General features: G+C 50.6%; 1 protein-coding gene across 3 annotated transcripts in view; it reads left to right on the plus strand.

The window, feature by feature from the left end:
- Positions 1–228: 228 nt before the first annotated feature.
- Positions 229–12,475, plus strand: part of VSIG10 (V-set and immunoglobulin domain containing 10) — a 36,194-nt gene continuing 23,947 nt past the window's right edge. Inside the window, exons 1-2 of one of the 3 annotated variants that reach the window (XM_029922645.1) lie at positions 229–531; positions 6,791–7,072. In XM_029922645.1, coding sequence (XP_029778505.1) covers positions 453–531; positions 6,791–7,072 — 361 coding nt within the window. In that variant the 5' untranslated portion in view covers positions 229–452. Of the gene's footprint in view, positions 532–6,214; positions 6,427–6,790; positions 7,073–12,475 lie in introns of those variants that run through there. The other 2 variants (XM_029922644.1, XM_029922646.1) reach the window with 2 other exon arrangements.

Consider the following 12,475-nt stretch of genomic DNA (forward strand, 5'->3'; position numbering starts at 1 on the left):
GAGGGCCCGGCCTCCGCGCTCCACCCCCGACCGGGCCGGACTCCGCTCGGCGCGCCCGGGCGCGCGCCCTCCGCATAAAGCCCTCCTCCCGGGGCCAAGGTAGAGGAAGTTGGGCTCCCGCCTGGATGGGAGGCGGGAGGCAGTCCGGCTCCTGTTGTTTTCCGCGAGCGGGAGTGGGTGGCGGGCGCGGAGGGCGGGGTGCGCCCTCTCACCCCGGGCCGGGCGCGCCGGGGCCGGAATCGAGCCGGGAGCCCAGCGCAGCTCCCGGCCGCGGACTTCGGGCTCAGCCCAAGCATCCCTCCTGGGGGCCGCGGAAAGCGGAGCTACTCGGCCGTTCCGAGGATAGGGAGGAGCACTCAGCTCCCCGGGGGCCGGGGGGCTCTGGGGGGCGCACGTCCAGCCAGCCAGCGCCTGCGCTTCCTGAGGGGCCCCTGGCCGGCCTCTGGGGCGAGATGGCCGCGCGCGTCCGGGCGTCCCCGCCGCGGGTCCTCGTCTGCCTCGGGGTGCTGCTGGCCCGCTGGGTCGCCGCAGGTAAGGGGCCGCGATCCGGAGGGGACAGCGGAGTTTCGCCGGGCCACGGGAGGGGAGGGGTGGGGAGAATCAGGGACCCAATTCGCTCCGATTCCGCGGGAGCCGGTTGTGGCCGCGTCCCCGTGTCCCCGCGGCCCCGCAGCCGCCCCGGGAGGGTCTTGAGTTTCCTGCTCGCTGCTCGGCTTTCTTTGCAGGAAGGAATTTTCCCGGGCGCCTGATGGAGGGCGAGATATCCCCAGGCTCTGGGAGTGGGCAGCCGGCGAGGGTGCGGAGGGCCTGCGGAGAGGTGATGGGAAAATAGGGGAATTTGAAGAGGAAGATTTTGAAGATGGGAAAATTGAAGAGGCACGTGTAGGGGGCAAAGCGGTGTTTTGTTTTGTTTTGTTAAGGCGTCGGATGTAAATTTGCGTTCTGGTTTTACCTGCCGCGCTGGGCTCCGTTTTTCTCGCCTTCCTCTGCCCAAGGTTGAACTCGCCTTACATTTGTAACCTGTGGATTTCCCTACACACTCCCGCAAGCAGACCTGTGCAGACTAGCACATTCAGAACCGGGCCTTCCTCCTTCGCCTGAAACAAACAAAACTTTCTATTTTGATGTAATTTCAGACTTCGAAAAGGTGCCCTTCCACTTGACATGATTGGCAGAAAGTCTTAAATGTGCCGTCTGTGCCCTCCCTTGTAACAAGATCAGAGCGTTGCTTACCAAAATATATAGGGTATAAAAATATTGAAAAAGCATTTTTGAATTTAATTCACCAGTGAACGCATGTCTTTTGTGTGCAGGGCAGGATGATGAGCAGTGAGTGTGAGGACTCAGAAAGAAGGAAAGGAGATGGGGCCAGGAGGTGATATAGTTTGCCAGAATACTTGGGTGTTATTTTCTGTGTTGCCCAGTGCAGCTCACACTGGTCTTCTCTTGTAGGTTCTTAGAGGAACTGCACTTTGAGCTTCCTAGCTGCAAGTGCCAAAAGTTCCTGTTAGGCTCTCCTAAGATTTTATTTTGTTTTGGGGCGCTTGGGTGATTCAGCTGGTTGAGCTTGATCTTGCAGTTTGTGGGTTCGAGCCCCTAGTTGGGCTCTGTGCTGACAGCGCAGAGCCCGGAGCCTGCTTCAGAGTCTGTGTCTCCCTCTCTCTCTCTGCCCTTCCCCAGCTCTAGAAGTCTCTCTCTCTCTCTCTTTTAAATGTTTATTTATTTTTGAGACAGAACTTAAGCAGGGGAGGGGCAGAGAGAGAGGGAGACACAGAATCCGAAGCAGGCTCCAGGCTCTGCGCTGTTAGCACACAGCCCGACGTGGGGCTTGAACCCACAAACCGTGAGATCATGACCTGAGCCGAAGTCGGATGGTTGACCAACTGAGCCACCCAGGCGCCCCTCTCTCTCTCTCTGTCTCAAAAATAAACATTAAAAAAGATTTTATTTTGTATTGTTTTCAGCACTCATTTAAAAGCAGTAAAATTTCCCATAATCTAGATGTCTAGTTTATCTGGAAAAATCAGGTGATCTGGCAGCACAGAGCATGCTTTGCCCTCTGGAACTGAGCAGTGGTCACCCCTTCTCCCCAGGGCATGTGACCCCAAATGTGTCTCACCTCTCCTGTTGTAGGCCTTCCCCCTGACCCCCTTCGGGCCTTATGTACTGACCTCTGCAGTGGTCACTCTGCTAATGGGGAAGAGGAGAGGACAGACTGTCTCCAGAAGTTAAAGGTGATCGCTCGCTTCTCTCTGGCGTCTGCGGTGTTTACTGTTCTGTGACTATCAGGGACCTGGGGACATCAGAAGCCTGGTTGAAATCATCACACTGGAATGAACCGGCAGCTCACCACACAGGGACACTTCCTCCACTGCCAGCCCCCGTCATTTTGATACCCAGGCCAAGTTCACCTTCATGTGTAGTGCCCGGAGGGCTTCTGTAGCTTGGTTATTTTTGTTGTTTATTTTTCAAATTGTGAGTTATCTTAGGGGAAAAAATTGTCTTTCTCCTGTCACTTAACTCCAGATGCTGTTCATGCCTGCATTGTCACCTGAGATTATAAATCCCAGGTCATTCTTGGGGAGAAGTTGGTAGGAAAAAACTAAGTGGGTACAATCCCAACTCCAAAGGATCATATGAGGGCAGCGTCGGGAAGCGGTTGCTTGTGTTGCTTCCTCCTTAGGACCATGTTCTGAATTTAAGGTTGGCGGAGTTGGTGGGGAGGCATTCGAGGACTCTCTGGATGCCGTGGGGCAACTTCTAGTGACACAAACATTTGTCATGTCTTACTGTCTCTCTTGTCTGGTTGGGAGACCAGAGTAAACCCCTGTGACCGGAGGTGTGAAGGGCGGTCCCAGCTCTCCCAGTGACTTGTGTGGGTCCTTAAGGAAATCACGTAAAGTTGGGGGGGGGGTACGGGCGACCAAGCGTGGAACAAGTGCAGCCTCAAGGACCGCCCTGCCGCGTCCTTGTCAGACAGACCTCACTGATGACTGTTGGCTTTTCCACTGATGCAGGACTCAACCTGCCTCATCTTGAACCCAGAGCTCAGGACTGCCGCCTCTCGGGACTAAAGGCCCTCCCAGGTCACCTGCAGCCTCAGTGCTTAAAAAGAACAGAGTGAGCAAAGCCAGGAGAAGGGGAATGCCTCCAAAAGGTCTCTCTTGTGATGGTGTCATTCTGCTCCCTGGAGGAGGAGACCATGTTAGCTCAGGTTCCGAGATTCAAGTTCGGCCAGGGCTTTTCCAACTTCTTTCTTTCTTCCTTTGCCAGGAAGCCAGGGAAGGGTCAGGTCTGCAGGGCTCATAAACACCTGCCGGGTCTGTAATGCTCTTCTCTCTCCTCCGTGGGGATTGCCACCGAGGACCTGGGTCCTCAGGCCTAATCTTGTAAAAAATAACTCTCACCCGCCTTGCAAAGTGATCGTTCAGAAAGATTTCTTGCTCCTTTGGAATCCCTAGCATTAGATGACATTCTCCGCCTTCTAGTGAGTGAGTTTTGGTTTGGTTTGGTTTGGTTTGGTTTATTTTTTTCATGCTGCCCTGGCATGTGAGAGTGGCATGCCTAAGACGAGGGAGAGCTGAAACATTCTGAGGCTCCAGACTGGCGTCCAGTCTTTCAAAGGGAGCCTCTTCTAAATATACAAAGGGCCAAAGACAAATCACTGGTACTCTATTTTTTATAATTGGGACGGATTTTTCAGAGCGCAGGTGGCAGTTTATTTTTTTACCGCTTTATTGAGATAGAATTTACACACCATAAAATGCACCCTTTTAAAATATGTAAGTCCGTTGTTTTGAGGATATTCACAAGATTGTGCAACCATCCCCGCTAATTAAGTCCAGAATGTTTTCATCACTCTGAGAAGCAGCATCAGGCTTGAGTATTAGCAGTTACTCCCCACCACCTCCGTCCCCTGCCCCCCACAAGCCACTTTTCCCAGCCCTAGACTCCTGCTACCCTGCTTTTTATCTTCATAGACTTGCTTATTTCGGACATTTCATATACATGGACTCGCACAATGTGCAGACTTTTATGACTGCCTTCTTTCACTTACCGCAGTGTCTTCAGGATCCATCCATGCCGTAGCATTTGCTTCGTTCCTTTTTATGGCCAAATAATATTCCCACCTTATGGATATACCACACCGTATTCATCTACTCATCAGCTGATGGGCACTTGGGTGGTTTCCATCTTCTGGCCATTATGAATGTGCCTGTGAAGTCTTTGTGTAGACACGTGTTTTCCTTTCTCCTGGATGTCCACCCAGGAGTTGCATTGCTGAGTCATCCTGTCACTTTAACCTCGTGAGGAAATGCCAACCTGTTTTCCAAAGTTGCTGCACCGTTTAAGAACCCTCCTGACAACGCAGAAGGGTTCCAGTCTCTCTGCATCTTTGCCAGTATTTGTTAATTTGCTATTCTCTTTGGTTTCAGCCATTTTAGTGGGTCTGAAGCGGTAGGTACCTTACTGTGGTTTTGATTTGCATTTCTTTTTTTTTTTTACATTTTATTTATTTTTGCGAGACAGAGCATGAACAGGGGAGGGGCAGAGAGAGGAGATACAGACCCTGAGACAGGCTGCAGGCTCTGAGCGATCAGCTTAGAGCCCGATGTGGGGCTCGAACCCATGAACTGTGAGATCATGACCTGAGCCAAAGTCGGATGCTTAACCCACTGAGCCATCCAGGTGCCCCTTGATTTGTGTTTCTTTAGTGACCGATGGCTGGCATCTTCTCATGTGCTTTTTGTAGATCTTTTTGGATACATGTCTATTCAGATCCTTTGCCCAAATAATAAACTGTATCATTTATCTTTTTATTGTTGGATTCCGAGAGTTCTTTATATGTTCTGGATACAAACCGCTTATCAGATAGGTGATTTGCATGTATTTTCTCCCAGTCTGTACATTGTCTTTTCACTTTCTGGATAGTGTCATTGGATGCCCAGAGTGTTTAATTCTGACGAAGTCCAATCTATCCATTTGTCTTTCATCATTTGTGCTTTTAGTGTCCTGAGAAACCATTGCTTAACCCAGAGTGACAAAGATTTATTCTTTTATTTTCTTTCCTAAGCATGGTATACTTTTAGCTCTTACATTTAGATCTGTGGTCCATTGAGTTACTTTTTCATTTATGGTGTGAGGTAAGGGGTCTACCTTTATTCAGTTGTCCCGGTTCTGTGGTCAAAGGCAATTTGCTTTGTGATGAGTTACCACCTTTCGCAAATCCCGTAAACTCACATACTTTAGAAGCCCGTGAGGTGGCGGAAAGAGAACATGCTAGAGGATGGCGAGAAGTCTAGCTTCTGGTCCCACCCTGCTGCCTTCTCACCGCAGGACTTGGAGTTAGCCCACTTTCCTTCTTGGCATCACACTTTTCTCCTCCACTGAATGTGACAGTGTGAGTCAGAGAGTCCTCACAGATTCTACCGATTATTCCTGTGCCTGTGGCCTCTCTGGATTTGGGTGTTGACTGTCGAGGGGGCTGGAAAGTTTCCACACTTCTCAGCAAAATGGGCTGCGTTAGCTTCCGGTTACCTGGTGACAGTCTGTGCCGGATCAGTGGCCCTTAGCAACCATGAGTGAGCCTCAGAATCACCTGGAGGGCTTGTGAAACTGCAGCCTGCTACCTTCCGCCTCCACCCCTAGATGGGTGATTTATCTGATTTAAATGTTCTGGGGCGGGTCCTGATCATTTGCATTTCTAACAGAGCTGCTGCCCTGCAGCCGCTCCTGCTGGTCTGGCTGGGCTTAGGAACGCACTGTTGCCCCTACCTGGCTAATTCCTACCTGCCCATCAGATCTCAGTGTGGCCTCCTGGAGAAAGGCTTCCCTGGCAGTCACCCGAGCTGGACTTAGGAGCCCCTTCCTGGAAGCCCTGTCATAGGACTTATCACACTATATTGTGATTGCCAGTTTATTTTCTCTTTTCCCCACTGGCCTGTGAGATCCTGGAGGTCTCCCTCCATTTTGCCTGTCCCTGGCTCCCCAGTTCCTAGCACAGGACAGGCCCAAAGTTGGAGCTGTGAGAGAGCTTTGACTACAGGGTCATTTGCACCTGAGATGCAGAGAGGAATGTGGGAACAAAGCCCAGACCCTCTTGCTTCCATCCCTTCTGGATTTCTAGGCAAATAAAACCACTTGGGTTCTGTATTGGTTCTCTGTCGCCACAGTGATGCCGCGTAATAATCACAAAATGACAGTAAGTGCTCACTGCTCAAGGGCTGGGGTTAGTCAGCTCTGCCGATCTTGCCTGGGCTCACTCACAGGTTGGGGCATCAACTCAGTGGCTCAAGGCTGATATGGAATGGCCTCAGCCCAGGTGATTGGGACCACTGGAGTCAGCACACGTAGCTTTCATCTTCCTTCTGGGACCTAACCTGGACATGTCCTTCTCAAGGCGATGGCAGGCTGGCAGGCGTGAGGGTGAGCAGTCCGCATCATACCAGTGCTTTTTAAGCCTCTGCGCGCATCACGTTGCTAACGTCTTATTGGCCGGAGCCAGCCACGTGGCCCAGCGGAGAGCGTCTGGGTGGGAGGGCAGTGCGGTCTTGTGGTGAAGGGCACTGATCGTGGTGGGCGGGGCATCTTGGGGCTGTCTCTGCAATTACCATTGGCCACAGGCTCATTAACATCAGCACTGGTCAGTCATCCCCACGGACTGGAGGCTCTGCTTCTTAAAAACACACACCTGATTTAAAAAAAAAATTTTAATGCAGAGAGATTGTGCACGAGGGAGGGAGTTCAGAGATGAAGAAATGTAGTAACGGCCTGACCTTTCCTTGTGCAGGATTAGAGGCTCTGGTCATCGGAGAGGTCCACGAGAACGTAACTCTGCACTGTGGCAACATCTCGGGACCAAGGGGCCTTGTGACCTGGTACCGGAATGACTCGGAGCCTGTCTTCCTCCTGTCCTCCAATTCCAGCTTCCAGCCGGCCGAGCAGCGCTTCTCTCTGGCCGATGCCAGCTCGTTGCACATCGAGGCGCTGACCCTGCGGGACGAGGGGAACTACACCTGCCGGGAGGTCCTGAATGAGACGCGGTCGTTCCGAGCGTGGCTGCGCGTGGCCCGTAAGTGCGATGGCGGGAGACTGTGACTGGCTGGGCAGGCGCTGGGGGCCTTGGACGGGAGGGAGGAGGGCTTTGGGATGGATGCCTGGGTTTCAACCTGGGCTGTGCTTCCTGCTCGCTGAGTGACCTCTCACACCTGGATTTCCTTATCTGTAAAATGGGGACAGAAGGAATTCCTATGAGAACTAGATCCGGTTCATCTAGATAAAGTGCTGTTGATGGCTCCTGGCAGATTAGTTAGCGATTACTTTCAGCCTGTTAGTATCATCCTTGCTGTTTAATATCATTTTATTATGCACCAGAGTCAGAGTATAACATGATGGAGTGAGTCTTGCCTGACTTCCAATCCTAAGGTTATGCCACCTTGAGTAAACAGCTCACTATCTCTGATCCTTAGTTTTCCTTATTTTTTAACTGGGGATAATGCATTAGGTACCCTGTTAGGCATGGTGCTTCTAGGTCATAGTGCTGACGACAGGGCTGGATCTGAGCTCCTATTATATTACATACCGCGCTTTCTGAAAACAGTATCTTTTCTGTTGATACACACGCATGAATTTAGAATAGGGCTTGGCAAACCATGGCCATATCTGTGACCCATATCTGGCCTGCAGGCTATGAATATTTTTTACATCTTTAAATGGTTGGGGGGAAAAACCCAAAAGATGAATGATATTTGTAACATGTAAAAATTACATGAAATTCCAGTGGCCATAAATAAAGTTTTATTGGAACACAGCCACACTCATCCATTTACGTCTTACCTCTGACTTCCTTTGGTGCTGCCACGGCAGAGTTGAGATCATATGGCCTGCAGAGCCCAGGATATGTACTCGATAGCCCTTTACAAAGACAGTGTGCTGTTTACTGGTTTTGGCCGGTATCCATGTTCTAGATCCAGGATGAATAGTGTAGGAGAAATATATGTGTGATCACTTTACTACTGCTCCCTAGTCTCCTCATCTGTAAAATGATTTACTTATTTCTTTATTCAACATAGATTGATTGAAAGTCCAGTGTCAGTCACTGTTCAAGCTGCTGGACACAGGAATGAACAGGACAGACAAGGCCCCTGCCCTCATGAGCTGACACCTGGGGGGGGGGGAGGAAAGACAGACAATAAGCAAGTACAAAAAAGCATCGGGCAATATCACAGTGACGAGGGCTATGCAGAGAAACGAGGCTGGGTCATTCTCTGAAACACTTTATTTCTATTTATTTGTTAAAAAAAAACCTGTTTTTGGAAAGACAGAGAGATGGAGCATGAGTTGGGGAGGGGCAGAGAGAGGGGGAGACACAGAATCTGAAGCAGGCTCCAGGCTCCGAGCTGTCAGTGCAGAGCCCGACACAGGGCTTGAACTTGTGACACTTGAGATCATGACCTGAGCTGAAGACGGCCACTTGACCAACTTAGCCACCCAAGTGTCCCCAAAACACTTTACATTAGGGATACAGGACTCCTGGGTGGCTCAGTTGGTTAAGCAGCCAACTTCTGCTGAGGTCATGATCTCGAGGGTCACAAGTTCAAGCCCTGCATCAGGCTCTGTGCTGACAGCTTGGAGCCGGGAGTCGGGAGCCTGCTTCGGATTCTGTGTATCCCCCTCTCTCTGCCCCTTCCCAACTCACGCTCCGTCATTTCTGTCTCTCTCAAAAATAAAACATTTTAAAAAATAGGGGGAGGTCAGAGAGAACCTTTTAGAGGAAGTGACATTTAAGCTGAATGATAAGTAGGAGCCAGTCATGCAAAGATCAGAGTGATCCAGGCAGAACACATCCAGTGCAAGGTGAGTTGAGTGTGGTGCATGTGCTCACAAGACAAGGCTGGTGTGGTTCGAGCCCAGTGTGTGAGGGCGTGGGACACGTGAGGTGGGGCCCAGTAGGACTTGTGTTATGGGTTGAATTATATACCCCCCCCACTCCAATATTGAACCCCTAACTCCTGGTACCTGTGAATATGGCCTTGTTTGGAAGTAGGGTCTTTGCAGATGAAATCATGTTCAGATGAGGTCATTAGGGTGTGCCCTAACCCAAACTGACTGGTATCGCCCTGAGAAAAGGAAAATACAGAGACACACAAGGAGAACCTCGCCTAACGACAGAGGCAGAAAGTGAGGACATAGCTGGGAAGGAATGTCAGGGACCCATGGCCCGCAGCAGAGGCTGGGGAGGAAGCGAGGAAGGAGTCTCCCCTGGTCCCCTGGACCCTTTGGAGCTAGAGCTGCCCTCCGGACTCCTCAATTTCAGACTTCTGGCCTCCGAAACTGTGAGAGAATCCACGTCTGTTACTTTAAGCCACCTAGTTCGTGGCCCTTGGTAAAGGCAGCCCCAGGAAACCAATACACCTGTCAAGGAATTGAGATTTTTGTTGTGGCCATTCTGGATGCCAGAGGCAACTTCTGGAGCTTTAAGCATGTGTGTGGCATTATTTCACTTACACGTGTGGAATGTGCGTGATCTCGGGAAGGACAGATAGAGATGGGGAAGCCAGTTGGAGGCACAAGATGTTGGTGGCCAGAACCACGGTGGTGGCAGCGGCCTTGGTGACAATGCACAGCTCCAGGCTACTTTGGAGGTAGACCTTCGGGGGGGTGGGCGGGGGGATTAGAAATGGAGGATGAGGACAAGCAAGGCTTCAAGGGATACTTCTAGGTTTATCCGATGGTCTTTAAGATTCCCGCCAACTCTTGAGGGTTATAGGACTTGGGAGCACAAGATTTTTGTGTCTGGAGACACCACGGTTGAACTGCTGAATTGCCCGGAAGGAATGTGGGTGTGTTAAAAATGTCACCCACCTTGGCCCGGCTCTGTTTAGCTCTCACCGTGCACCGATGGGCAGTTCACTCCAGCTGCCGGTCATTAATAACTTCTCCTGTCGGTCTCCTCAATAAGTATCTTCTCTTCTGACCCCCGAGCAAGAAGGCAGTACAGCTTGTTGCTTCTTAAAAAATTAGCATCACTCCCTCCAGTTTATGATGACTTTATCTGACATTGATTAATCATTGGCTAAGTTCCCTGGAGGGTGAATTTGTTTCATTATTGCCCTGTAGAGAGATACATGCAAGGTCTCTTTATGATGACTGTGAACTTACATTTCAAAAGAATCCCTAAATGCAAATGGCTCTTGGGGCTTCCCGAGTTAACTGTGATGTGATTCGTAGTATGGACGCTTCTTCATTTGGAGACAAACAGTGTCCCCAACTGGTGTGGGCTCGTTTGTGACAAGAGGACACAGACTGTCTTGGTTTGGGCTGCTGTAACAAAAGTCACCTCGGCTGGGCGGTTTCAACGACAAACACTTCGGGGAGTTCTGGAGGCCGGGACGTCCAAGATCAAGGTGCTGGCAGATCCAGTGTCGGGAGGCTTGCTGATTTATAGATAAAGTCTTCTCATTGTGTCCTCACTTGGCAGGGGGTCAGGGGGAGAGAGAGAGAGAGAGAGAGAGAGAGAGAGAGAGAGAGAGAGAGAGAGAGAGAGAGAGAGAGAGAAAGAAAGCAACCTCTCTGGGGTCTCTCCTCAGAAGGGCGCCAGTCTCATTCGTGAGGACTCTACTCTTAGGACCTCATCTCCTCCCCCAAAAGCCCCATCTCCAAAAACCATCATACCGGGGATTAGGTCTGAACGTGAGTTGTGGGGATATGAACATGCAGACTGTAGCACAGATGTCCTCTTGTTCCACACATACCAGAACCCTCCAGAATCCCAGGTCTTGCTCCCGTCCCAGGAGAAACCCAGACAGACACCAGACCCCTGTAGGCATCGGGAACCCCTTCCCGCTCCTCCTCAGACAGTGCCTGAACGGGAGGCCTTGACATCTCAGATTGGACTCAGCCCTCATTTTCCATGGAAGATTTTGGAATATGGATTAGGTTTGATCCAACGGCTGTTTCTGAAAGGGCCATGGTCTTGCTGAGGGGCTAAGAGCACACAGCAGCTGCCTAAGTTCAAATTCAGGCGCTGCTGGCTGGTGGCCTCGTGGCCTCGGGGAAATCACTGGCACATCTCTGGCTTCAGTTTTGTCACGTGCGGATCAGGGATAGCAGTGGAACTGAGGCACAGATTGACTGCACGCATCTGTGACATGTACACACACGGCCCTCAGCACAGAGCTGGGCCCGCGATTCGCACTTGGTTCGTGTTACCTGAACCAACTGGTCAGGCAGGTGACGGGTTCCTGGGGGAAGAATGCAGCTCAGGTTCCCGGTAATCCGCTCATATCCAAGCCTTTTGAACGGGACCTGCCGTGGGTCAGGGACTCTGCAGGTCCACATCTTGCTTGCTTCTCCTGTCTTTTCAGTGAGGTGGATGATAACTTAGTCCCTTAAGGAGGAAAGTTTGGAAATGTTCTAGCATGGCCTCGGAAGCTAGGAAAGCAAATTCTGAGATGGGACGAGTTGCTGTTTGGGAGTCCGAGTGTGTGAGTGGACAGGTGTTCTAGACACAAAGCTGACTGGGGAGCCCGTCGCGTCTCCCTCCTTACTGTTTGGATCTCTGCCTATTGATGAGGCGGCATTTGGTTCCTCTGCCTTCCAGGGAGTCAGCTTTTCTATAAGCCTGGAGTGATTTAATATGCTCGGATAGGCACTGCAAAGTGACCTTGTCGTTTGTCTCAGGATGAAAGACCATACTATTACTCGTTAATTTAAAATTTTTTAGGGGCACCTGGGTGGCTCAGTCAGTTGAGTGACTTCGGCTCGGGTCATGATCTCACAATTTGTGGGTTCAAGCCCCGTGTTGGGCTCTGTGCTGACAGCTCAGAGCCTGGAGCCTGCTTCGGATTCTGTGTCTCCCTCTCTCTCTGCCCCTCCCCTGCTCATACTCTGTCTTTCTGTTTCTCAGAAACAAATAAATGTTAAAAAAATTAATTAAAAAAATAAAATAAATTTAATTATGTATTTACTTTAATATAATTTATTGTTAAATTGGTTTCCATACAACACCCAGGATTCTAAAAAATTTTTTAATGTTTATTTATTTTTTGAGAGAGAAGAGAGAGACAGAGTCCATGCAGGGGAGGGGGAGAGAGAGGGAGACATAGAATCCAAAGCATCTCCAGGCTCTGAGCTGTCAGCACAGAGCCTGATGCAGGGCTCGACCTCATGAACCGCGAGATCACTCATGACCTGAGCTGAAGTCGGACGCCTAACCGACTGAGCCGCCCAGGTGCCCCTGTTACTTGTTAATTTAATGGTGCAGTTGAAAAGCCTTGCCCTCCAGATCGGGACCAGTGCTCCCGAGAATACAGACATCCCTTAGTCCAGAGCAGTTCACGGCTGCCACGGGTATTTATTTTGTTGACTTACCCATCCTCGTCTGCCTCCAAATTGGGGTGGGTGTGAGGGTAGAACTCCTGTGTGTTTCTCTGCAGGAAGGCTGGAGAGATGAGCAAGGTAGCAGAGAGCTTAA

The sequence above is a fragment of the Suricata suricatta genome, chromosome 14, assembly GCF_006229205.1.
Source record: "Suricata suricatta isolate VVHF042 chromosome 14, meerkat_22Aug2017_6uvM2_HiC, whole genome shotgun sequence".
NCBI classification, from domain to species: domain Eukaryota; kingdom Metazoa; phylum Chordata; class Mammalia; order Carnivora; family Herpestidae; genus Suricata; species Suricata suricatta.